The sequence below is a fragment of the Micropterus salmoides genome, unplaced genomic scaffold (genome assembly GCF_014851395.1).
Source record: "Micropterus salmoides isolate LMB-PRFRI ecotype aquatic unplaced genomic scaffold, ASM1485139v1 Ms_hic_scaffold_23, whole genome shotgun sequence".
Lineage (NCBI taxonomy): Eukaryota > Metazoa > Chordata > Actinopteri > Centrarchiformes > Centrarchidae > Micropterus > Micropterus salmoides.
This window is the reverse complement of record NW_024041484.1, coordinates 14,623,627-14,651,564: the sequence shown is the minus strand read 5'-3', so window position 1 is coordinate 14,651,564 and position 27,938 is coordinate 14,623,627. Positions and strand designations below refer to the sequence as shown.

Genomic DNA, 27,938 nt, shown 5'->3' with positions numbered 1-27,938 from the left:
GGCACCTGATCAGAAAGCAGCTGGTGTTTTGCCAGCGGACCACAGACAAGGTAACAGTAACAGCAACTTTAGCATTTAACTGAAATCATGATTTATTGTTGAGTTGAAGGCTAGCCAAGTAAGCCGCAGACCTCAGCTATAAATGTCCACACGTGCGTTTGTTGTTCTCGTCTTTGGGCCTTAAGTTATAACCTTACAGTCATGAGTTAACTGGGTGTCGGGGAGCTGCACCTTTTAACTCACTTCCAGCTCTCAATCCCTGCTACTTGCGTGTGCTAATTCATCCTTTCACCCAGATTCTCTGTCTTTATAATTGCCATCTTTATAATAACAAACAACAGCTGTTTCACGTGCAGGAATGCTCATTTCCCGTTGTACATTTCACGTGTGTTTTCTTGACAAAACGTGGTTTGGAGACCAGCGTCGGGTGACAGAGCCGCTGTCAGCTCGTGTAGTGTGTGACCCCCTGTCACTGATCAGTCACATAGTGTGAACGCCACAACGACTTTAAGACTCCCGTCACAAGACGGCAAGTTGTGTAGTGTGAACAGCGCGGCGATTGGCCGAAGCTGAAAGTCGTGTAGTCTGCACGAGCCTTTAGTATAACTTATATAGCACTCGAGTTATGTTTGTGTTTGTAAAACAGCTGTCTGGTTGTTGGTCTGATGTTTGCTGTATGACACTCTATGAATTTCTGAAAGGACCAATAAATATCACCTATAAACGTACACAGCTGATCCTGTTACCGCCGCCAAGAAAAGTAGTTCTTAAACAACACATCAATGAATTGTTGAAATAATCTATAGAAGCTTAGAATACTAACATCATCATTAGCTGCAGCCCTAGTGTGGAGGTCAGGGTGGTGGATAAGAGTTTGTCTTCAGCGCTGTTTTCACTGACCTGATGTCCCATCTCATGCAAGGCATTAGCCTTGATATTTTTATTATTTATCCAGGATGACGACCTCTCGCTAACGCTTTTTCCACTTGGTTTAGTTGCCATAACTCAATCTCAGCTTTTGGATATTGCAGAAATAGTAACGAATTGAAAAATCTTGTAACCCAACATCTTGTAGATGCAAATGTTCTGTCTGATATCCTGACAACTACAATATGGGCAGCGTGTCTTTCCATAAATGTTAATGCTGCTTGTTATTTCAAATAAGTTGCATAATAAAAAGTTATTTGTAAGAGATAAAGTTGGTCCTATAGCACTGCTTTAAAAAAAGACCTTTCGATGCAGCATTATAGGGCCCTCATCACTCTCAATGGCCAAACTCTTTCTAAGCCTCTTGCAGAAACTTTACCAACTACTGAACACAAAGTCAATAAATGAACATGACAAATAAACAAACATTACAGAGATATTAAAACCTAAAACAAAACAGATCATAGACGCAATAACACAAGAAAAGACATACATCAGGAATTGATACAGAAAACCATGGAGAGTTACATCAAAAACCATTTTGGGGATCGCTGGGCCAACACACCATATTAGAGACTAATATAATAATATTTATCTGAATCATACCCAGGCATAAGATAACACACTATTAATATAGGTTTATTTCCAGCCGATTAAAAATTTGAGAGGGAACAATAGTTCTACTTTAAGGAAGCAATATGCAATGAAAGCCAGATTTTTGAAGTTGCTCATAACTGAAGACACAACTATAAAATGTTAAAGTTTACATGAATATTTCAGGGCTTATATAAGGATACTTATGGAATAAAACTATTGAAAGCAAACAAACTAACCTGTTTTTGTGAATGCACTGAGAAATAACTCTAATAAGTGATGACTACTAAGTTTATACAGAAGGACTCTTTGGCAGTAACACAATTTTCATGTTATGGTGACACAACTTCCATTGCATATTGCTGACCTTTCAGGAAAACATGAGGACAACAGTATGGGAGAAGGGATGGATGAAAGGAAAGAAAGGAGGTGGAAGTCTTTAAGGAAGCGTGAAAACCTTTCCTTAAATAGAACTGAATGGAAAGATTGATAGATAGATAAAGGGACAAGAAGGAGGAGGAGGCAGGGGGGAATAGCAGCTTATTTTTATTTAATCCCTTGTTCGTTATAATCCCTCTAGGCAAATCGTCCATGTTAGAAAGAAAGATAGGAAGGGAGGAGTGAGAAGTAGGCCAAAGGGGATCTGGTTGGGGAAATAAAGTGCAGGAGTCTGAAGTTTGTAGTCCTTAGATGACTTTTTGTAGTCTTTGCCAGGAGACAGGGTTCTCTGAGATAGTGCTTCCATGCCATAGTAACAAACATTCACCTCTGTGGGGTGAAATCAGTCTGAAAATTTGCTCAGAAAATAAAAAGTTAGTCAAAGCAAAGTCTGTGGTCCTTTAAACCTCAACAACTTCACTAAAACCATTGTGAATACTTTTCTGAACCTGCCTAGAAGCATAGTCCAAGTAATACCATTTGTTTGACTTTTTCACCATGTTATGAGACTTTTGATTGGTCCAGATACTGATGATATTCATTTAACAAGCATTAAGTAAGCCAGGGCCTTGTTCCAATGAAAAGTGACAAATACAGCAAATTCAAATTCCAGTTAAAACGGTTTGTTCCCCAATGAACTAAAGTGATAAAATTCATTGAAGAATCTCACCCCTGGAGACTGTTATTGGTCCAGAGGAGACCCAGAGAGAAATAGATCTGGTCCAAATAGGGGAGAATATCTAACCACTCATGAGTGATTATTTTGTCAATCCATATGGTTTCCTGTTCCATTTAAACATCTCTAAGAAGTTTCAAGAGACACGGGACACAGAAGACTGAGTTTGATTTCCTATCAACATATAATCTGTATGTTTCCCCAGTATTCTCTGTCACAAAGTGCTAGAGAGGTGTTGACTATATAAATGACATCTCTTTATGTTTATCCACAAAGTTTTCCTCGTTTTGCCCAAGCTTTCCACCGCTACCTGTTTCTTTGGGGTCCAAGGGAACGTCAGAGGAGCATTAGGCCAGATGAGGTTGAAGGGATCTTGGCTGGGGTCCTGGTTTTTTGGGGAAACTGTTGGCTTTAGAGAGGTTGAGGAGGAGAAAGATGCAAACAAAATGAGAGCTGAGCACTACCTAATACCACAAATTATTCTCATTGTTGTGACTATTGATACATATCTGTCCCTGAAAATTTTTACAAATACTGACTTACCATCTACCATGAGTGTCTTGTAACAGATTAAATGATATGTTTCATACTAGAGAGAGTACTAAACAGTTTTTTGATGGCAGCCAATATAATGGTAAATTCAGCAGCAGCCAAGAGCAGCAGTAGGTGGTTGGTAGGCGAGTTGGAGGAATGATTGGTAACAAATACTGCAGTGAGAATAGCTCCAAATAGGAAACTCAGAGAACAGATAAGGTATGTGTACGTAAGGGGGTGGGACAGAAAGGGAGAAGGTTAAAAATAGAAAAGGGAGCAAGAAAGGAAGACACAAAGTGGGAGCAAGGTGTCAGTTTGAGAGTCAGAGGGAGATATACCATAACTCTCTGTGTGCATAAAACAAGCTCTTTCATCTCTCTCCTCTTCGAGCCCTTTTAATTTTCGCCCCTTCCAACCTTCACCCTTTGACATGCCAACCCTACCCCGTCTTGTTACTCCTTTAGGCCACAGAGGAGATCTGTTTGTCCTCCCTATCCTCCCCATCTCCCTCTCCATCTCCCATCAGTGGCTGCCTCTTTTTCAGCTCTCTCTGGTACTTGGCCATCAGTGAGGCATAGATGCAACCGTAAGCCGCAGCTGCAACCATCATGATGCAAACGATGCCGCACACCACTCCGGCAATCACCACTGTGCCAATGGCGCGGCGCACGCTCACGGGTCGGTAACGGGCGCGGACACAATCTGACGGTCCCTCTCCACCTCCTCCTCCTCCTCCTCCACCACCCGTGTTTGACGAGGAGTCATCACCAGTTTTGCTGTTGTCAGAAATTGGTGTTGCCCCACTGGGGTTAAGACCGTTCCTGCTGCAGGGAGGACTGCCTCCTTGTCCAGACCGGGAACCCTCACCTCCTCCTCCACCGTTCTCATCTTCAAGTTGGAGGCAGTAGTTGAACATTTCTATTGGAACGCCACGGATGTCTCGCCCACGCAGATCCTTCGGCAGCGTGCACTCCACCGCGTCCACCTTCCCCCCTGATGGAGAGAGAAAGAGGTGCAGAGACAGAAAGACAGGGAGAGGTCAATTCTAAAATGCTTTATGCCTGTAAAACATTACAAATTAACTGAGTGAGAGGAAAAGCCAGAGAGGGGGGTTGGTTGTACCAACACTAGGATGAGTCATACATCACTTAACACACACATAAAGTTTGCTGTGCCCTCCACACTAAGTTGGAGATAGCCTCAACTAAGCCCTTCTATAATTCATGAGATGACATGCCTAGTTTCAGCAGAGCTCTAGTGTGTGTGTGGAAGAGAGAAATATCTGAGTCACTAATTCCCACAAGTGGCAGGAGGATGGGGGGATCTACTTTGTCATCATCACATACTGCATTTGTCTCCACACATTGTAATGATCTCGAGGTTGCGTGTTAGAAAGCCATTGATCTGTGCCCTCAGATGCTTAAAGCAACAGAAACAATGAGATAAAGGATGAGGATCATAGAAAGACAAAATGAGGGAAGTGGTATTTAGCCCCCAGATGCTTTTATCTCAGCGTGTGACGAAAGAATCCCCTCTGCAAACAGAGCTCGCTCTCCAAATATCTCCAAAAATCCCAGCTCTGTGTGCTTGAAGTGGTTCGCAGGAGATAGAAGTCAACACAGGCTGCTGTCACCAGGAATTTCACACTTGTTCAGTGCTTTGTCTTCTTTCTGTAACACATATCTTGCAGATGATCTACCATTTTAACAGCTACTGTCATGCTTTCATGTTCACCTACGAAATGTCTCCTTGTAATTTTCTCTGCTGCTCTGATGATTATTAATGTAATAATGTAATGTCCGCTGCATGTCAGTCTCTGTCTGAAGTGCACCAAACTGAGCTGGAGAGTAGGGCCCAGCAAAGCAGAAGAGAGCAGAGTGAAGCAAAGAAGAGAATGGACGAGAAAAGAGAAGAGATGCTTCATTAGCGGGGCAGCTGAGGCCCGAGGCGCTGAGGTGAATGTAGATTTTTACACATGAAGAGAGCGGAGAACAGCTGTGGTTATCTGTGTATTAACAGCCTGGAAGTACACGTGGGCAATACACAATACACAAAATGAGTGTGGTAATGCGCATTCACGTGCCGCTGCAGTTGTATTATGTTGCTAGAAGCACAGGCACAAACAGAAAGACACACCTAGTTATCTCTAAAGTGAAGTCCCATTCTCTGCCCACTACTTCTTCACTCCTTTGCGCTCATCCTATCTCCAAATTGAAATCTAATGCACCCTTTCAAAGCACATCTACCTCTGTACAGCAGCCACTCCATCCAGTGTTTGAAATCGCGGAGGTTGCAGTCACATTCCCAGGGGTTGTGTCCCAGTTCCAGGTGTTGAAGGTTGGCAAGTGGCTCAAATGCTGCCCTCTCCAAACCATGAAGCCTGTTACCCGCTAGAGACAGCCACCTATATTTAGAATAAAATTCATTTATTCTCTTAACTCCAACAAAAGAGGAAAATTTCTCCCTTGTGGCACTGATTTAAAAAGCAGCTGATAACACCGGCAGCCACCACATTTACGGTAACACCACTAGTGGGCAATAATTCTGTTTTATCGTATGTGGAATTTCATTGTAGTTGTATATTGATAATATGATCGTATTGTCATTTTACAAAATTCTGTTGTCAAAATGAATGATTCCAAGCTAATTGTAATTAAAAACTAAAATTAAAAAAGGAGTTATTAATGTTTAATATTTAAATGCATGAAAAGATTTGTCTGAAGTAATGCTTAACAATGGAGAACAAGTCATTGAACATCAATTTGATTTTGCATACATTTGCAACATTTACACTTAAATTTGTAATATTCTGTATACTGATATTGGAGGAACATTCTTGGTAATATACATTTTATATATTGATTTCAGCCATATGACCCTGGACCTATTATCACTTGTGCTTTAGCTTTTGTACCAGTTCATTAGTTCCAACTAGCCATCAGGCCTGAATCAAAGTTATTACTTTTTAAGTTGCTGTCTTCTGATTACTCCAGCTGAAAAAAAGTATGTATTGCCTAAGTTTTTATTCTGTTATTTCCCACTATTTCTTATAAAATCATCCAGTGTATACTGACCTCCTCACCGAAGGATGGTAATAATATTCATAATGTCAACAATGTTATCTTACACTAGTGTTGCTCTGGGGGTCTGTAAACATGTCAGTGTAAGTCGACATATACCTGAGGCTCTGCAGCTCATCCAGTACCCCCAGAGGGACAGAGGAAAGACCATTCAGGGACAGATCCAGGCTCTGAAGACCCCCTAAACCCTGTAGAAACATCAAAATAAGCTCTTTGTTTATCTCTCGTTGCTCATACGTTACAGTACTGTACAGTACACATTTACCAAAATTCATGCTGCATTAATATTATTGGCTTATTTCACTGTTGACATGGGGCACACATCATTTGGTGTGCTAATCTTGTTTAATGTAAGGTCCCAAGTGAAGTTATGACAAAAGCTCATCCTGCAGACTGCTTTGGTTCAGATACAAGTGGATTAGGAAATGGTTTATTTTAATTTACAACCTGGACGGGAGCCCAGTTATGTATATCCGCTCAGGTTGGCTCTGCTCCTAAGCAGAGCCTGTAGAGCCTCGCCCAGGAGTTGAAACAGTGTATCAGTATTGGTGTCAGCTTCTTTCTTTATTCACATAGTATTTAAGTGAATTGACTGATCTGATATCTCACACAGTATGGCAGCCAAATGAGAGTGTTAATGCATTCTGAGAGGAAATATTTTATAAATTACTGTATAAAATCTAGCACAATGTCCTGTATGATTCTTAGCTTAAACGAGACCATTCTTGTCTTGTTAGTGAGCTGTACTATATACTGTACCAAGCATGGTGTTCTATAATCTACAGTACCCACCTGGAAGAGTTCTCTGTCCATTACTGTTAGTGAGTTGTTGTGCAGAGTCAGTCTCGTCAGGTTGGACATGTCCCTGAATAATCCAGCTGGTAAATTATCCAGGTAGTTGTTAGAAAGGTCCAGCTCCTAAAATACACAAAAAAAAGACATTTTCACTTTTAGACAGGTAGCTGATGTTCTTATTGAAAATGACTTGAAAAACAAAAGTGGAATCAAATAATTCTGAAACTCTTTTCAAGAAACTTTATGCAGGATGAATCTTTTTGAAATTGATAATTGATAAATGCTACCTTATTAAGCTGACACTCCTATTCAGAGTAACTCAGTGTAACTGGAGTGTAATCGGTAGGATAAGTGTTCAAATCTACATAGGTCACCAATGTAACAGGCAGTCAGAATGGAGGACAAACTCCAACTGTTTTTATAGTTTTACAGAAGATAGATGCTCAGCAGTGGAGAAGTAAATTGTCTTTCAGTTCAGCTAACTAGAGAGCTGAACTGAGAATAGACTCTCACAAGGTACCAAATAAACAACACAACATAAACAGTTTTACTTTTCATCAGGCATTGGCAGCACATTGACCTAATCCATGTCCCAACAGTAGTAGTATCGAATATTGGATGTAAACTGCAGCCAGATGTTGTAACTAATGAGGATGTTTTTTAACCAGTCATATTTTAAGAGGAATACGTGCAGGAATAGTAATAAGTTTTATATTTGAAATACCAATATGGCTGTGCTTCGCCCTAGAGATGCACCAATCCGATATTGATATGGGATATTGCGCCAATAGTGACTCAAATAGCTGGGTCAGGTATTGATGACAATGGGGCCAATCTATTCAATAAAATTACGCACATACTACACACTGTGTTAGCTGTGTGCTGGCAAACCTGAACATTTTGGTAGGTGAGCTAACATAGCATGGAGGGAACTAAAAACAAAGGGTCAGCAGTTTGGTGGTATTTCACGCTTGCTGTGCCAACAAATTCTATAGCTACTTGCAATATCTGCAAAGCCAATGTTCCGAGGGGTGGCGGTAGCACTGCAAAATATAACACAACAAACTTAATCATGCACCTCCAGAAGCTTCATGCCAAATAACACGATTCCCAGTCTCTTTCTCTACAGCTTACACAGGTATCGATTCCCAAAGCCCAGGTATTGGGATTGAAAAAGTTGGATTGGTGCATCCTTACTTTGCACACAATATGCAAAACCTTTCTTAGCTTTTCAGACTGAGAGCAAAGGTTGTTTGGAGTTTGCTTAGTATGGATCTCACTATATAGTATCACTTATTATCCTGGGGGGAGTTCAGTGTGCGAGTGTACGCCTCTGTACACGACGTAACAACACATACAACATGTTCAGCTGTTAAATAATGGGCTGCAGACCTCCAGGGAAGAGAGGTTAGCGAAGGCAGAGGCTCCCAGCGAGGCAAGCTTGTTGTTGGCTAGCAGGAGAGAGCGGCTCCCCGGAGGCAGGAGGTGAAGGGGAGGCAGGGAGGAGAGACCCCGGCCCCCGCAGTCCACCACCAGGCCATCTGAATAGCAGAGACAGGGAGAAGGGCAGGAGGAGGCTGGGGGCAGCAGCACAGCCAGGATGCAGAGGACACAGAGGAAGACTTGAGGAAGAAGGAGAAAAAACAAACATGATTATTTAAGTTTTCAAGTGAATTGTCTTTTCAGTGTGGAAAACAGTGAGGAGGAGGAGGAGTACAGAAGGACTGCAGAGAAGTGAGAGTGCAAGTGGGTGCATAAAGAGGAATGAAATAAAAGAGAGGGGCTTTAAGTGGAAATTATTATTAGAATTTAAGCCGAAGAATCAGAGATTTGTCATTTGCCCTGCCTAGCTGTCTCTAAAATGGTCTGTCAATCAATAAGTTACTTGGTCAGTTAATTGCAGTACATTTTGCTAGATGTATGTTAGAAGAAGAGAAAAAATTGTAAGGTGAACCGGAAGTACACCTGACACAAATGCTTTTACAGTCTATAATAATGCAAAAAAGAGTGAATATTCAAAAGAAATGGGGAAACAGAAAGACTTGGAGAGGGAGGTAACAGCAGCTCGGCGTAATGAAATACCTTCCTATGCCAGAGGCGGTTTTGATATGCTATTTAAATGCTGGAATAACACAGGATATTTCCATTTCCACCATTTTGTGCCACAGAACGAATGTTTTCATAGATGTTTGAGGTCTGATTCTGCTTGATCAAAAATATATATAGATATAGTTCCTGCTTAAGTCTTATTCTGCCTGAAAGTTCGCCACAGAACTGAAACATGGCCAGACTAATTAAGTGTGTGTGTGTGTGTGTGTGTGTGTGTGTGTGTGTCTAGCCTACTCTGTAGTTAGTTAGTATTTCCATGGCAGCATTCTATTCAGAAGCCATCTCTTTAAAAAAAAAGAAATTCTGTACTTTGTGTGTTTTGCAGTCAGCAGAGTGACACTCATGAGGGAAATCCCTTCTGTTTTATTTCATTTTCACCTCATTGTTTTCCCACAGACAGTCATTTCATCCTTTCCACTCATTATCGTTTGTCTCTGTTCTTTTTCTATTCAGCTTCACGTTTTTGTGGCCGTTTGTGTTTTCCTCTGTTTCTAGAACATTTTTTCTTTTGCTCCTTTTCTTTCTTTATGTGCAATTATCTGTTCAGGCTTTTTCGTTGATTTCTTTTCATATTGTATTTTTGTTTCCCTCTGTCTGTCTTTCTGTCTGTTCCTCTCGCCACTCTGTCGAATTCTGTCTCTCCTGCTTATGTCTCTTTATCTTTCTCATTCTCTTTCACTTCAGGTCTCTTGGCACTGCTCTGTATTCCCTCAGTGTCTCGTTACAGTGGCTGACTTTGTTTCCATCCAATGGCTTATCAGCACGACTTATTCTTTATCTCTGTGTGTGTGTGTGTGTGTGTGTGTGTGTGTGTGTGTGTGTGTGTGTGTGTGTGTGTGTGTGTGTGTGTGTGTGTGTGTGTGTGTGTGTGTGTGTGTGTGTGTGTGTGTGTGTGTGTGTGTGTGTGTGGGCATATGCTTGTGCGCCTGTGCGTGCATGTGTGTATAGTGCCAGCAAAGCGTGATATTAAGAAAACTACTCTGTCTAAACTCCAGACACGGACACAGCACTTTTTACTTCTTGACAAGAATATTTTCTTCACCAGCCGATTTCATCGCTTGCATCATCTGCATATTATTAGCATCTATTTCTCAGTGTGCCATTGCCTTTTGTCACACTATGTCTCACCCACTCCCTGTTGTTGTATTTTCTCTGTGTTTGTTTGTCCATCTGTTTTGCTCTAAATTTGCTTTCTTTCTCATTTTCACTCTTCTTCTTTTCACACACATTCAAGGCTTTATTCCCTCTCATCATCACACATATTGGCTGTCTGGCTCTGTGTGATGAAACTCTGTGAAATAGCCCTTTAATGCCAGTCCACATCGTGATGTGACTGAAGAAAAACTACGTGATGAATATCAGAAGATATGAGTGACTGTGAAATAAAAGTCAGAAATCATTCTTCTAAAGTAACTTGACTTCCCTCAGGGCCTCTGTATCTCATCACTGATAAAATGTTTGAAGTTTGTAATGGCGCAGTGAGAAAGAGAGTTCAGTGCGTGGTTTATGTATCCCATTCAAATCACCTTTTATTCCCTTTAAACTGGTCATAAATAGACTTCTGATGAGAACAGAATGTACCTCCTGGAGTCTTAATTCAAGAGAAGATTAGTAATTTAGCTCACATTTAAATTACATTAGTAGTACGCAATTCATGCTAATTAGCAACAGATGTTAATAAAGCTGCCGAAAATGATGGCTGCCCTTTAACCTCTATAAAATTACAGTATGTTAAAGGAATAGTTTGAAATTTTGGGAAATATGAAGCTACTCAGCAGCTGGAAAGCGTAAAGACAGGACACAAGGTGAGTCTCCAGGAAATTACTGTGCCATAACATTTTGTGCCACAATATTTTGTTTTTACACTTTGTTGTACGGATTAAACAAACAAGATAATTTGTTTTAACTAGTGAGCTTTAGGGGTTCTGTTTTGTTTTTTAACCTTTATACAAGACAAGGCTAGCTGTTTCTCCCTGTTTCAAGTCTTAATGATAATCTAAGTTAACCGGCAGCTGGCTGTAGCTTCATATTGTATTGTACAGACATGAGAGTGGTATCAATCTTCTTATCGAACCCTCGACAGGAAAGTGTCTAACTGTTGCTTTAATAATGTTCATCCCCACTGCTTTATGACTCAGTTTTGTCTGATATTGTTAATTTTCGCAGCAAATACAATAATACAATGCATCAGACTCAAAGTGCAAGGTTTCTGTGCAATACAATATTCATCGGATGACGGATATAATACGCACTTGGTGTGTAAAGGCCTTAGCTCTTGTTTTTTTGAAACTTTAAAGGTTCCATCGGCATTAGAATTTTTATTACATAGCACTACATTGTGGTTCCTAGAACACACACCAACAACGATCTTGAAATAGCATCTTTTCCAGACAGTGTTCACCTGCCAGACACAACATGACCTCCCTCAACCAGGACACTGCCTCATTTTGCATTCTGAACCAAAGGATAAGGAAAGACTGTGTGGCCATGTGAGAAAGATCAGGGCGTGAACTCTCTCCTGTTCCTCTGTCCGTTATCCCCTCTGCTCCGTCCTAGAGTATAATCCTAATCTCTGGGAAAATTAACTCCTCTTCATAAATGGAAGAAAGCAGAGATTTTGAAGTATCCTGAAGCGTCCCGAGCCATCTTACTTTGTAATGGAAATGCTTCAGAGGGCCAATCTTTCACTGAAGCAGCTCAGCACAGTAGCAGTCTGGAAGGATTTTGCTGAGAATTTTCCATAACCGGTTTGAAATGGTACAGTAGTGCAGACGGTTTGTGAGGACAATGTAGCTCAGAGTTAGAAGCACTGTTATACAACTGAGAGAGCGCAAAAGAGAGCCAGGGAAAGAGAAACTGTATATGTTGCTGCTTCTTCCTTATCTAATGTCAAATTTCAAATTGCGGTTATCTTTGTGTACCGTTCATCTTTCTCAGCCTGCGATATGAGCTTTATTTTGCAAGGGTATTCTTTTTCTCCCCTCGCTCTTCCTTTCCTCTCTCCTCACCACAGCCCCTCTCCTGTCTTCTCCTTCTCTTACTGTACATTATAACTCCTCCTCACCCCCTCCCTCTGTCCCTCAGTGCTGCAGCCTATCTTCCAACATTTATGAGTGGTTTTAGCTGCTGTCGTGGAGGAGGTGGATGTTGTTTCGGCTTATTTGAGCTGCTCCAAATCCTCTCTGCTGGAGCGCTCTACGCAGCCAAACCAGAAGGAAAATCTTCAGCCGCAGTCACAGGAAGATAGGGCGGTTCAGTCCAAATACGTTTGTGATTCTGTGAAGTTTAATTCAGTCCAAACAGATTTCAGACTGAATCTTTTAAAAGAATCCCCAAACACATGCCGTCAAAGTGCTAACATTTTTGGCAAATGTAGGCTGGCAATGCTCTCAGCGATGGGAAACAAACTAAAACACAGCATTAAAATGCAACAAGATGTTCCTGTTTGATTGAAGCAAGACTTCTTAGGCAACACTATTGCCCAGCAGACTCCCAACACCCCATTTCGTTGTCAGAAGTGACAAATGAAGTGAAGATTAAAAATTTACAGTCTAAGCAGTCCAAGATTGAGCAACATTAATAATCAGTTGGCTTAGAATTACATTTTAGAAGACTGAAAATAAATTATTCGAATTCTTTCTGTATTTGTCTCATATTATTGACTTTTGTATATATTTTAAAGAAAAAATCTGATTTATATCTCTTGGAATTGCTAAGGTGGATTGTAAATAGTAAATGAAAACTGAATGATTTCTTTTTTGATATTTTTTCAACCTCTTTTGTTACTTAAAAATTGTAAATATGTCATCCTTACTGTTACCTTCACAGACAAAAAACCTAAACCAAATTAAACTAATTCCTGGTGTCATATGTCACATAGTTGTCCTGTAAACAGGGTGATGTTTGACAGTGTCTCATAGGCAATATGTCTTGACAACTCCGGGGGCCTCGGTTGTCTGTAAGTTTATATCCAGGGGCCCGTGGGTGACACTGGACCCAGCTATGATGTCACCACAGCGGCACTTGTGTTACTGAGCCCAGTTGCGTGTTACCAGGGGCCAAGCTTTTTTCCATGCAAGCGAGAGACGCGCTGCTATCTTATTACTAGAACGACCAGCTGTCCTCTATGCAGCACACTCACTGTCCTGTATTTCTTGACTCTTTAATGTTTCACATCGTCCTCTGTGCGGGAGTCTGACCCACATCTATCCTGCTGCTGCAACAGCACACAGTTTAGATTTGACTCCTGTGACTCCCAGTACCAGATAGATTACCTGATACAGTATCCCCTCACTTATTGTAGATAACAATCCCTGAATATCCTCAGTGGGAGTTGTTGTTTACCATAAAATACACACAATTAACGGTAGTGCTCAAATGATTCCAGCTTTTTATATGTTTGGATTTCTCTGTTTTATATCATTGTAAAATGTACGCATTTGTGTTTTTTTTTACTGTGGTTAAACAAAACAAGTAATTTGAAGACATCCCCTTGGGTATTAGGAACTTGGAATGAGCATTTTAAAACTAAACAACTGTTACATGTCTGGTCTTCACTGAAACCCGAGACCTCATTTAGTTCGGAAAATAGCCTGTCTGTCTGTCTGTCTGTCTGTCAGTCATCACCTGGAATGGTTGTTTGTGTTTGAATGTCTATATACACTAACAGTAAACCACTTCATTATGTGCTTTTCTGTCTAAGGCTCAATAGAGATATAAAAGGATATATACAACTCATGTACACATATAATACTAACGTCTCCGCAATACAACACGTTGGGCTTGGCAGTACCACCACATTATTTCAACATTGACAAGGTAATGCTGTGTTACCGTAGCATCCAAGTGCTGTAAACGACTTTCAAAAGAAGAGAGAAGAGTTTGTGGTTCATGTCAAATCCCATCATTTAACCCACATTATCTATTTTCTCTCACGCACACAACCTTTCTGCCTGACTCTTCGGCACAACCTTGCATAATCTCTTACTCACACAGAGGAAGTCATGGTCACACACACACACACACACACACACACACACACACACATAGAGCAGTTGAGGATAAGCGGGAACAGAGGGTAGGGGTTTAGGCTGTACTCCTGCTGACAGGTTGATGAGGAGAGGGGAGGTTTACTTCTGTCGCTCTCTCAACCTCCATTTCTCTCCCACCTACTCTCTCTCTCTCTCTTGCTGTCTCCCCTGTCCATTTCTCCTGTGATGAATTCCGCATCGGTAAGACAGAATCATTATTTTGACTTGGAGGGATGAGCGGGTAATATGTAGTCTGATCTGCCTCTCTAATTCATGCTATCTGTATCAATTTGTAGTGACACACACACACAAAAGCTTGGCCAATGGGAAAGTATGACATGGAGTGACATCGTTTTTGTGATAGTGGCTATTAATTAGCCACTTTCACAAAATGAATCATTAAAAATGTCAGGTAGGACAAAGAGATAAAAGGATATCAAGAAGTGATGGAAAACAAATTATCAGTAAAGCATAAGGAGTTTCAGCAAATCTAAAATAACGGCTATATATATTTCGCTGTAACACCATCTCTTTGATGGATGTAGCATTGCTTTCTAGTGACCACTCAACTGGGCCTCTGTCCAAGGCTGGATACATTCAGAATTTGGAGAGAAAATGAAGGACGCTTGGCTTTTGATGTCGCATCTGCATCAGTGTGACTAGAATAGAATAGATTCTGTCTTGGATGTGTGGCAGGTCGTAATGTATGCCCACTCATTCCTCAGAAGGGATGGATAGACAGATGATATTGATCCAAAGCGTGCGCACACATGCACAGTTTTGATTTGGTTGTTTGGTTTTAGGGCTGTAAACCACATTTTTTATAGATCAAGAGACAGAAAGAGATAGATAGATAGATAGATAGATAGACGTAAAGTAGAAGCTCAAATCTTTATATTAGATTTGGTCTGTACAGTGCTTGAGATCGCTTATCTTTCTAATTGGATGCCCTTTACAGTGGCTCATGGAGTGTTCACTAAGACAAACTGAGCACATCACAAATGGCTATATTATCCAGGACCATTATCAGCAATTCACCATGATTACTTGAGAGTAAAGTACATTTTCGTCTCAGCAATGGGCATTGCTATGATCATGATAACTTTTCAGTTTCATGCTTGATCCATACTGGACTTGTTTTGAGTGTAATACTGTATCAGCATCGTTTTGCAAAGTGCTGAACTGGAGTGGTACTGTTTGTGGTGCAGAGGATTATCCAGATTTATCCCTGCCAATGTTCTTTGAAAGTGGGCCAACGCCATATATTTGTGTATTTCATCTGGTACCAAACTCTACTGTGGTCAGAAGAAAAGGGTAAATAAACGGGGGGGACTGTGCTCACAGACATGTGCACTAAGGTTTCTGCGTGCAACATGCACAGCTGGACCTAGTTCAGTCACCTCAGCAGTGGAAATTCCTACATGACGCTGGTAGCCGAGATGATGTAAAAAATCACCACCACAACAAACTCCACTTTAATCCCCTGATAACAAACATTACAAGCCACAGGCCACTAAGGAGGTCAGGGGTCAAAGCCGCAGTGCCCTGACAGAAGATAATATTTCTGTGTTCCTAGAAAGATCAGTGCTATAAAAAGTAGGACAGAGAGAGGAATGTTCAAATTGTCCCATGTTGTTTAAAAGTTTAACCTTTGTGGAGTAAATGTATTTACCTGTGATCCCTACTTCTCAAAATAACTATCACATTAAAATAGCTATTGATTGCATACTTGAAATTGCCAGATGCGTTGGATAGTTTGCCAACAAACTGTCATTCCAGTTTGTATTTAACTTCAAGTCTCATGTAACACTATGTGAAGGGATCAGGCTCCACTCCAAACCTAATGCTAAACACACACACACACACACACACACGCACACACACGCACACACACGCACACACACGCACATACACACATACACACACATACACACACACACACACACACACACACACACACACACACACACACACACACACACACACACACACACTCTGTCACACTGCTGTGGCTTCATGCCGAACCCAACATCCCAGCTGGGTTTCCCAAACTGCCATCATCTACTAACCACCCAAATGATGAGTTTGATTTGTTGGTATGTTTTCACCGCTGACCAGTGTCTTTAAATAGTTCAAATTAAACTAGCCTAATGTTGACAGTGTTGTAGCCAGTTGAGCTCTACTGTGGCTCCGTTCCAGACCTTATGCTATTCCCTTAGTCACCGCACTATATTACAGCTGTGCTCCAAGCATAATGCTACAACCTAAGTGACTTTATGATGGCTCTGTTCCAAACCAAATGTTTTAACCTCAGTCAGTGTATTAGATCTCCATTCAAAGCCAAATCCTCCTGCCTCTCGCCCTCTCTCTCTCTGTCACTTTCTCTGTCACTCTTTTAAATACAAGCTATGTGGTCAGTTAATCTGTCGGCTTTGTTTGGGACTGCGACAAGGTGCATAAACACACACACACACACACACACACACACACACACACACACACACAGTATGATCAGATAAGCTACAATGTGTGTTTATGTGTGTGTGAATAGGAATCATTTCATGCCTGCTTGTGTGCAAATGTGTGTTTGTTGTGTCAGATGAGAGAGTCTGCTGGGATCGTGGAGGCCTGGAGGCACCATATGGTCTCTGTGTCGCTCATAGACCTCTCTGTTCTCCTCTCTCGCCTCTCCTCCTTCATCCTTTCTTTTCCTCACTGTCTTCTCTCTTCCACTACGCCTCTTTGATCTTGCATTTCTCTTCCACCTCCTCTCCACTACCCACTATTGCCACCTTTTCTTTCTCGCTTTCTCTGTCTCACTCTTTCTGTCACTCACATTTTATATTCTCCTCGTCTCGTTTGCACTGTTTTTAATGTGCTCCTATTGTCTTTTTCTGTGGTGTTCTCTGTCATTTTTAAGCTCTTTAACCCTGTCGTCTTTTCTCTTTTTAGTGTCAGGATTTTTGGTAACTTTTTCAAAATAACCGTCTTTATTCCGCCTTCCTTTTATTTTTGGAATTTGCGTAGATGAAGATTACGTGACTTAAAATGAGAATCTTTCTCGAGAACATGGAAAGTTTTATAAAACCATCTACCAGTTGAATTTCCAGTTGACTAATAGGTGTTTTAGTGGCGAAGAAAGTAAACAATAAACTGTGGTGGAAATGCATTTATTGATCAAATTAAAAGATTAAAATTGGGTTTGAAAGAATCAAAAACAACCATTAAGCATCATCCACAGCCTTTCAGGAATGACATATCACTTTCTGTCTCATGTAGGTTACAACGTTTCATCACAGCTATACGGCCATTAGTTGAAAGTATGGCCAACACTAGCTGACACTGAAGAATACTTCATGAAACACTCTCTATTTTTCTTGTTGATCTGTTCTGTCACTCAGAGAGCTTCTGCTTTTGCCCTGCAGATGAAAGCACACCTTTGATTTTTGTAACACTTCAAATGTTTGCGCAATATTAACCATATATTGGAAAGAAACACATCTTTTGTGTCCTCTTTGTCCTTCAAATTCCATTTCTAAGGGAACTTCATCAGCATTAGAAGGAAACACATTCTTGATGATTTGAACTCTGTCATTCTCAGTACTGTATGACATATTTGTTGGCTCTGATTTGATGGGATGCATACCCCATTCTACTCTTATTATACGCGTCTTCCAGTGGCTCAGTACTTGTTTGTGTATGACAGTATGCAGAGCAACAGCAGAGATCAGAGAGCTTCTAAGCTTTGCAAGAAAAATACAGACAGACAGTGGAAAAGCAAAGGAGAGAGGCAGAGAAAACACCTGTTACAAGTATGCTTGGCAAGGTTGATAATGCACATTTCATGTCATCAAAGAATATTGAATTGAATTGACAGAGAGAGACTGATTTGGCAATAATGTGTTACATTTATGCCAAGAACGTCATCGCATGGAGGAGACACTGATGTTTTTGATGACTAATGGAGAATAGTTTTAATTCTTTTTCCTGAAAAGGCTTTAGTAATACTGTTAATGCAATATGTATGGGGATCAAGCTTAATGAAATACACTAAGAGAGGATAACTGAGACAGTGAATGGTGTTATATTGAACTGAATTTAATTTGGAGATGGATGGAAGGATGAAGAAAAGGTGAAGAGACAAAGAAGAGGTATGAGGTGGTTGGATGGAGATGGAGATGGAAAGAATCTGAGTGACCCAGAGGGACGTATATCTATCAATTTAAAGGCGGTGTGTGGAGGTTCTGACAGATAGTGTTGCCCTGTTATTTAGTGTACCCAATGTTACACAGCAGTTCGTGGGGGCGTTTTTATTTGCCAGACACCTCTGGAACAATAATACCTCTCCAAAAGGAAGACAAAGATTCCAATTTTTATAGACTCTTTTTTTTGTAAAGCCATTTATTTGCTGCATAGATTGCAACATGTGTTCATGCATGCACACTTGTGTTACATTAAATGCACAACAAAAGATAGCAAGAATGCAGAAGGGAGCTCTCATGTTTGCCTATTAGCTGTTGAATTGTCTGGAATCTCTCAGAGATCAGGATCCAACCACTATACTGTCTAATCCACCACACACACACACACACACACACACAGGCACACAGCTGTCGTATCTGTTGCTAGGCCACCCGACTTCTGATGGATTTTTGTTTTGACTGAGTGTACCCGTGGTATAAAATGTGAGATATGTGAGAAAAAAGAACACGAAGAGAAGAATGTTTTGGGAAAAGAAGGACAGGGGAAGTGAAAGGAAGAGGAAAGCAAAGGGGAGCAAAGAAGGGTAGGGTAAGGGTAGAAAGGTAAAAGGAATAGGAAAAGAAAGGTCCCTCGACTATCTTTCCCTCCCTATGCTGTTTTGTTTATACAGATTGCGAGCTATATTAATACATACAGTAATGTGGCATTTCACTGGAGGACTTGGCACGTGGCCACAGCATGCTCAATAACCTCATCCTTTGTGTGTGTGTGTGTGTGTGTGTGTTTGGGCAGGCATGCTAACATTAGCAGCTGTCAAAACAGACAGTGGTTCTTCCTTCCATGTGTAGTGAGTAATACAATAGATGGAAGTAAAATAGAGCAGAGATGAGTAGGAAAAGAGCACTATTTGTCTCCTCTTCTTGACAGTTTTTCACATCTTTTCGATCTGCTTTCCATTTTTGTTGACTCACCAGGTCTGGCCAGGTGGTGGGTGGTAGAGCTGGGCAGGGGCAAGCGGATGCCCCCAGGGGGGTGGATGTGGGGGGGCATGACACAGTGCTCTGCAGCCTTCCTCTGTCGGAGGGGCGGGGGGCTATTGGGGGGCGTCAAGCTGCCATGCCTGCAGCCTCCACTAGGGCAGGCGACTGCAAAAAGCGACACCAGAACACCTGATAAGAGAAAGAAAAAAGACAATAGATAGATTTGCCGACAGCAGTGAAGGCTAAAACAGCAGGACGCTGTGTGTGTGTGTATGCTCACATTTGTAAGAAGGTTTCCGCGAATACAGTGAAAGTGTATTTCCATGTCTTTGCGTATGAGTGTTTGCACCTATGCTCGCTTGTGTGCATATGTATGTGTGTGTGTATTTGCATGTGCGCAAGCATCAGAAACAGCCCCCCAGTATTTCATAGGCATAAATAATAGATCTGTGTCTCTTCGGCAGTTTACACAATCAGTTTTCCTTTACCACAGACAGACCCCCTATTGCTACTGTCTGGCACAGAAACTGACATGGAGAGAGAAACAAAGCGAGATTGACAGAGGAAAAGAGAGGAGAAGAAGCGGGGAGGAGGTTAAAAAAATGATAGAGAAAAAAGGTAGAGAGAACACGGTAATAATGACATAAACTGGGAAATACAGATACATCTGGAGGAACAAAAACAGAACATAGAGTGAAAAGGAGGAGAAAGAATTAACGGGAAGACTAATGAACAGAGACATTATGTCTGTGTGTGTGATGCCAAATGACCTTTGTGCAAGGCAGCAAGGAGCAGGAAATAGTAGAGAGCTGCTGGCACTCTTTGAAATCTAAATAAAGGTAAGACAGCAACAGTAAACCTAAACTGAATCCAGTGCCTGCTGAGTAAACAGAGACAAATATTTCAAGTTTTTTGGGGATAATGGTGTCTAACCGTTTCCATGAATTATATCAGCTCTGAAATTTCTGAGGTTATTCAGCAAATCTGTAAAAATAAAGCTTTTCCCATACAGGAAATCAGCTATACAGGACTATTCACGTCAGGCTATTGGACTGCAAGTTTCAGAAGACAGTTCTATAGCCCACAGACCTGGCTGTGATCGACTCATACGAAATGTCATAGAAAATTGTGTTGCAAAAGAAACAAGTATTGTTACTGTTGTCATATATAGCTAGTTATTGTTTTGCAATTGTTATTTTGTTTTCTGCACTAATATGGTGGTTGGCAAATGGCTGTAAGTGGCAATCAGCGGAATGAATGGAGTTATAGTGACATGAACACATAAAACCACTTTTCTCTTGATAAAAAAGTTGAAAAAAGCAATGACCCACTGCAATTACAGCAGTGTGATGAAACATATCCCACGCGCTTTGAAAAAGATGAGTCTTCACTGTTGAATCATTACAGTGAAAATAGGTATTACGAGTGGGAAATTACCATGGGAGAAAGCACGTTGGAACCTCAATACCACATGACTGAAGCACTCTGTTGACTCGCACCCCCTGGGCCAATCAGTGTAATTTTGAAAATGCTGGAGTGCTGCTGTGGGATGCGTCTTTTCCCAAAGTATCATCAAAACCCTATCAGCAGTGTGTGAAATATCGCGCTAATCAGATTAGGCTGTTGTTCACTGGTTAGCTCTTTGTGGGGAAAACTTAGAAACACGAGCAGGCTTCTTCCCACACGTCTTATTTTCACATTTTTACAGTTGAATGGAGGTAACTGTGTTACTGCACTAATTTGTGTGCATGCATGTGCAGTGATTATGTCAGCTTCCACCTGTTCCAACTTAAATAGGCATGCTAAGCCAAAATCATGTAGAGTAGTAGGAGGATAAGGTGGATGAGTGAAAAGAAAAGAAAGGTGAAAACATCATAGATGCAGTCACTCATCAATCTGTTCAGTTCAAGTTATACATTAGTGATGCACTGAAATGAAAATTCTTGGCCGAAGACAAAACCGAATATAATGAAAAAATTTGCCAAACACCGAACAAGTACATTCACATTTTTTCCATTTATTTTGCCTTTTTTTAGTCAATTACATGTGTCCATTTACTTTTAATGTACACATGTAATATGTTTTATACTTTCTGTGAATATAATCCAATTAATCTTAAAATTTACATCCTGTATAGACACCTTATTTTGAAAACTGGACATTGTCACATGGGTATCCTCTAAATTCATCAAGTCCAACCCAATTTGATAAATGTTGTATGTGTTTCTCGTATCGCGTAACATGAAGACTTCACAGCCTCTCTTCATGTAGGACTCTCATACTGCAACACTGGTCTTTGTACAGAGAGAAAATGATAGGATAAAGTCTCTAACCTGCCTGTCAGCTCGCTCTGTTCCGTTTCAGTGGATTTACCATAAAGGCTTGAATACGTGTGCATCCCAGATTCAGGTGCAGCTAGGTTAATCGCCTTCTCAGAAACGAGTGACAGAAACACTCAAAGCTATTCAGACAGTTTGTTGCCTTTTTTTCAATTCAGCAGAACAATGTCTGCAAATGGAGATTTTTGCGTCATTCTTGGACACTTTAAAATGCTTCCACAGTGCCAACATGTCAGCGTAATTGTTGGCCTTATGACGTATTAGGCCGAACACTGAAAGTTCTTGTTTTCCTATTTTTGGACTATTAATTTCATTGGCCGAACATTCGGTGCATCCCTATTATACATATGAGTTAGTGAAAACTGGAGGAGAGGAGAAGAAGTGGGGGAAGAGCTGAAATAAGAGAGAAGGTGATGATGAGGAATTCAGGGGTAGAAAAGAGACATGGATGAAGGGATAAAAGGAAAAAATGGGGGCGAGGTAGGAAATAAAACAAGTGTAACAGAGAGGACATTAAAATTCTCCTCCACAACCTCCTGAGTGTTTTGGTGTGTGTGTGTGTGTGTGTGTGTGTGTGTGTGTGTGTGTGTGTGTGTGTGTGTGTGTGTGTGTGTATGTATGTGCGCCCCAGTGGTGCTATTTGTGTTATCATTATTGCTATTAGTACCTGCCAGACACTGAACAAAATATAAAACAGTACAGTCTACTCTGTCAGCGCTCTCTCCCCTCTTTCATTATATTCCCTCTGCATAATGTGCTCCCTCACTTCCTCTTCCCCTCTCCAACATCCCTTCCTCAGTCTTTCCATCTTTTCTCTTTCTCTATGACCTTCATCGTTCAATATCCACTATTCCTTTCTCTCCTTCCCATCGCTCTCATTCCATCTCTCCCTCTCTGGCTCTTTTTCTCTCCTTGACAAAGGAACACAGGCATGTAACGAGGATATTCGGCAGATGGATTTCCTGAGTGCGATTAAAGTCACATTAGCCGGACTCTGCTGGGAAATTTGTGTTGTTCTTTTTAAATGAGCACATGAGCTTCATTTGAAATACTCAGAGCCGCCGATGAGAAATGCAAGAAACGAGAAGAATTTAAGAAGATTCATCTCTCTTCTTAAATGTAGTATTTATTAGAAGTTATTTATTATTACTGATTTAATGACTACTAAAATGGTAGCACTGTGTAGCAGCTTAAAACATGTAGTGAATATATGACTATTTGAAGAAGAAGTGAGATTAACAGACAGTTCCGATGTGAATACAACATTTCTCGCATACTGTAGAACATTTAACAAAGCAGTCTTCACACATTGAGATGAATGCTATTTTTCCTTTGTCGTAGTCATTCATTAAATTAAATATTTCAAGCCAAGTGATCTTTACTAACTCCTGTTTCAGCTTCAGGACTGTAAATGATACCTTGGTCTGTGTTTATTTTGATTTAATTTGGGGAGGAGAACAGTTTGGCTGGGGAGCAACGTGTAACTTTACAATCAGAAAGTTATCAATTGAGTCTGCATTGATGCAAAATGCTGAATATCAGGTTATCAACATGCATCATATTTTTTTAGCCTAATACTGATTGTTGTTTGTTAGCCTCTCATTCACATCTCGTTGTTGATTGCTTGCTTCTTATTTTTTCTATGCCATTTTGGAAATTAATCGGAGTGGATGAAAAAGAGAAAGACAGAAATAGCGTTTAAGCAATTAAACATGCACAAGAAAACAAATCTAATTCATCAGGGTGAAATGTGCTAAAATGTCAAAATGTGCGCAATCATGCCGAAATTGTCCTATAAATGATGCATTGGAGGTTTAGCAGAAGGTCACCTCTGCAGCCACATGTTCTGTTTGCCCATCCATTCCCGTCATGTTAAATGGGTGGTGTGGCAAGCCTGCCTCTCAGGCTATTCTCAGAAAGCTTTTTTTACCAATTTGACCTGGACACAGGGGCAGCCAAAATCCACACTTGCACCCATGCACACATTCGCCCACACACGTGTAAATGGTTTGGTGCCAGAGTGGCCTGCATGTTGGGGAATCAAGTAACAAGTAACCCCTCCTCTGGGCTCCTCTGTTCCTCTTCTCCCTCCTCTCTCTTTCCATCATATTTTGTCACTATGTTATTCCACTAACTGTTTCCTGTCCGCACTTAAGCCGGATTTATACTCCGCGGGGTGCTGCAGGGGCTTCATGCAGAGCCCCGACGTGCATTTCTTCAAAAATACCCTGGGGGCTGAGATAACAAGTATAGACCACCAGCTGTGGTTGGTCAACTTGGGCTGCTTGTGTTTTCTTCCACATATTTATGATGCCAGTGGGGATTGTTGAGAGTGAAGAAGCAAGATGGAGAAAGGCTCAGTAATGTTCTCTTATTTAAATTCACGCTTGCCAAACATATATATACAGCGAATCCAGTACAAGCATCCCCGCTGTGATCATCGCTCTCTAGCACAAAGTGAATAAAAGAATGTAAACACGATTACTGTGGGTTGATTGTATGTCTCACTAATCTACAGGAGCTAGACAAATTTCTGCTTTGCTTTTCCCGTCATGTCTCATCCACCCATGAAAGAAAGAGTGTAAACAAGATAACTTCAGGTATATAATGAATGCACAACAGCTGGTAAATGTAAAACATGGTCATTTAGTCTTGGAGCTGAAGCACGCAATGCAAGTTCATCCATTCGCATTCAATCATCAAGATTGAAGAGAAAGACAGAAATAACGTTTACCAAATTGAAATCCACCTGCACACAAAAGTACGTCTATCCACGTGTGAAGGCAGGTGTGTGTCCGCTGAATGAGTGACTTCACAGCTGTAAACACAGCCCAATTATTCACCTTCATCTCTACCCTTTACTCACACATTAGCATTTGGCAGTTGGCTGTTGTTTGATTCAAGCCTTGTTTAAGGGATCTGTGAAAGTCAGATTTTTTGACAAAACAAACCACACAGGGAAAAGAAACAAAGTCATAATAACTGAAAGGGTTGAGTTCATACTTGCTGTTGTATGTTCATGTGATTGTTTGTTTGTGTGCGCCTGTGTTGGTGTGTTTCCCTGTGGAACAGTGCAGGTTGCTAACAAAGGCAGAGAGGGGCAAGCCAAGCTCTCCTAAATCAATTTTTAATGGCTTCCTTACATAGGAGATGTGGAGAGATTGGGGCAACACACATAAACACACACACACAAACAAACACCTAAGCACATGCCCATAGCATGACAAATAGAGCCACATATGTGTTGACAGGCACATGGTGCAAAAATATGTCCTGATATATAATTACACACGCATGTAGGTATGCAGACACATGCTGACACACACACGCGTGCGCGCACGTTGTAAGAGTGTGCACGTGTCCAAAAGCACACATGTTTTGTTCAAGCATTCCCGTACATGTAAGCTTGAACACATGCGTCACATGCCACTGATATGCTGAAAGAAAATATGGTACATTTTTTAAAATACATCTAAAATTAATCACATGCATGTCAAACAGCACTAACCGTGGAGGTAGATAATGACAATTGTTGTTTTCCCCTGGTTTGTGTTGACTGCATCTACATTACTTGGAGGTCATTCTGACAATTCCCATTAATGTAGAGAGGCACAAGAGCCTTAAGGACATTAGGCTGGAGTGTATCACACCCACTGCATTATCATATAATCACAGTGGAGCTCTTTCAAGTTAATCACTCTTACATCACACCTTCAGCAGCTAAACAAAACAAAATATTACTGCTGTGTATTCACATTAGATTCATAACAAATAACTGGAGCGTTGTTTGAGTTAAATGTCGATTTTCTTATTTACATTAAGTCTGTATGGAAAAAGTGTCAAATGATATAATATTAATTGTACTGTAATGCCATACATGTGCATTGAAAAATAAATGGATGTAAAACATTTCCTGAGCATCGCGCCAGATTAAAAACTTTCTGAGATTCCCAAGATTTTAACTTTTAGGCCTAATTTGTGGTAAGAATGGTTGTATAAAAACATTATTTTCATGTTCCGCCAACCAAGCATAGCTAGAAAAAAACTTTAAATTAATTTATACATGTTTTCGTATATAAACAGGAAGTGACCAAAACTTTTCTGGGCATTTTCACAAAGTGATTAGCTCTCACTGCCATGTTTGAATACGTTATGGAATTATAATACATCTATGGGGGGTACATTTTGTGTATGTTCATTAGCCATGCTAACTTTAGCTAGGCTAGATTATGTGACAAGAGGTTAGGTACAAGCAGACAAAGAAGTAAGCTTCTTCCATAAGCTTCTATTAAAATCAAGTGGCTTGTAGCAGGAATAAAACACTGTTCCCTAATATCGTTATCATAAGTTTAGTCCAAACCATTTACTGTTTATGCCTTGCAGGGTGTGTTGTTATTTTCAAATATTAGATTTCTTTTAAGGTGTTTTACACTTGAATGGTTTGCTGCTGCCTGTCTTTGTCTATGTACTTTTATGCGTAGCTGTAAAATATAAATAACTACAAAATCAGGGAATGCTCCGATCAGAACAGAACCTCACTTAAATCCTACTCCCATACTTGTGTGTGAATACACCGCTGATGCTCTCACCCTCTCCCACTGCCCACCTCTGCAAGCTTTGCCCTAAAACCACAGCCCAAAAAATACCAGAATGAATGTGCATGTTGTGTGTATCCAGGAAACAGCTTAAGGGCTGACATTTTCAGCATCCACCTCCTCACAGCATGCACCTTTAGCCCCATCAAAATTGCCCATTTGTTTGTGAGGGGGCAAAGGCAAGTCTGCCTCTGTCTGCAGTCTACTTTGTGTGACATAGTACATCTTTAATTCCATCCGTAAAACGAGATGAGGAGCAGTTACATTGAAATGAAGTGTGTGTGGGAGAGACTTACAGACTTACCTTTTAACCAAATATCTCAGACAGTAACAGCCTTATAGATTTCTGCCATCAGCCACCCCCCCAAAAATGCCCCCCTCCCCCCCAATAAAATCAAAAATCAAAAATTTCTCACAGGGAAAAACATAGAAGGAAAAATGCTTCAGTTAAAGAAATCCATACATTCAAGATCCTGGTCGAATGAATAATGTGCGAATAATCCTTCTTTCTGTGTAGAGGCAACCCCCCCCAGCTTCCCCTTCAACCCACCAATGAATGGTGAAAAAGGAGGGATTGTGAAAAAAATGTAGTGAAGAGAGGCTTAGAGACACAAGAGGAGGGAAGAGAGGATAAGGTCCGTAGAGTGAGAGGGATGGAGACCGTTAATCCTTTTCTTCGGATCTATTCCCTATATAAATGATACGTCCAGCACTGTCCTGTTCGCTGGCTTGTGCACTGCCGTGTGTGTCTGAGAGGTGTGTGTGAAATAGAGAGACGGAGTGTGTGTGTGAGAGAGAGAGCGAAAGAGAGACAACGGCATTAGGTTGCGGGCGTCATGCGCTTCTGTGTGTCGCTATGTTTGTGATTCCTGCACTCATCACGCATCAGAGTGTGTGTGTGTGTGTGTGTGTGTTTACACTACACTTGAGGGCTGTCTTTCCGGTGTGTGTGTTTGTGCTCCCACCTCCTCTTCTTCTTTTCCGTATGTGTGTGCAGTCGTGCATGTGGCAAGAGAATGTGTGTGTGTGTGTGTGTGTGTGTGTGTGTGTGTGTGTGTGTCTTGTCAAATATAGTAACATTAGTGTATGCCTGCCTCTGTCTGCCTGCAGCTCTCCCACTGTGACAGAGAGAGGATGAGGGAGGTGGAATACAGAGAGAGTAATAATACAAAAGAGTGAAAGCTGAGAGAGAGAGAGAAGGAGTAGAAGTGGGAGGGAGGGGAGAGCATGGAGAAAGTAAAAAGAGAGAGAGGTGGCGAGAGAAATAGAGCAGAGGTTGGCTGAACGAAGATAAAGGTAGGAGGAAGGAGGAGAAAGAGGGAGGCAGAGGACATGGAGGGATGGAGGGAGATGGAAGGGGGAGAGACGGAATGAGAGATGTGAGAGAGAATGCTTTAGCAGTGGAGGGAGGGAAGGAGGGATCAGTTGATTTCAGTGAAGATGAGAATCTCCCTCTGCCACATGGGCTTTTCTCCTCCCTCTTTTTTCTTTTTTCTCCTCACGTCTCCCTCGCTCGGCTTTCATTTTCATTCTATTCCCCGTGGCAGCTCTCGTAACGGCTGGCTTTGTGTGTGTGTGTGTGTGTGTGTGTGTGTGTGTGTGTGTGTGTGTGTGTGTGTGTGGAGCATGTTTGTGCAT

General features: G+C 41.1%; 2 protein-coding genes across 6 annotated transcripts in view; one reads left to right on the top strand and one right to left on the bottom strand.

Moving 5' to 3' along the window:
* cacna2d4a (calcium channel, voltage-dependent, alpha 2/delta subunit 4a) overlaps nucleotides 1–27,938 on the top strand; it is a 92,735-nt gene that overhangs the window by 33,328 nt on the left and 31,469 nt on the right. The gene's annotated exons all lie outside the window — the stretch shown is intronic.
* Nucleotides 623–27,306, bottom strand: LOC119917951 (leucine-rich repeat and transmembrane domain-containing protein 2-like). The gene is made up of 7 exons (XM_038738403.1): nucleotides 26,605–27,306; nucleotides 19,358–19,555; nucleotides 8,437–8,666; nucleotides 7,042–7,167; nucleotides 6,349–6,437; nucleotides 5,416–5,573; nucleotides 623–4,162 (listed from the first exon to the last, which is right to left on the bottom strand). Exons 2-7 carry the CDS (start codon nucleotides 19,434–19,436, stop codon nucleotides 3,630–3,632), a joined length of 1,215 nt encoding a protein of 404 aa, XP_038594331.1. The 5' UTR covers nucleotides 19,437–19,555; nucleotides 26,605–27,306; the 3' UTR covers nucleotides 623–3,629.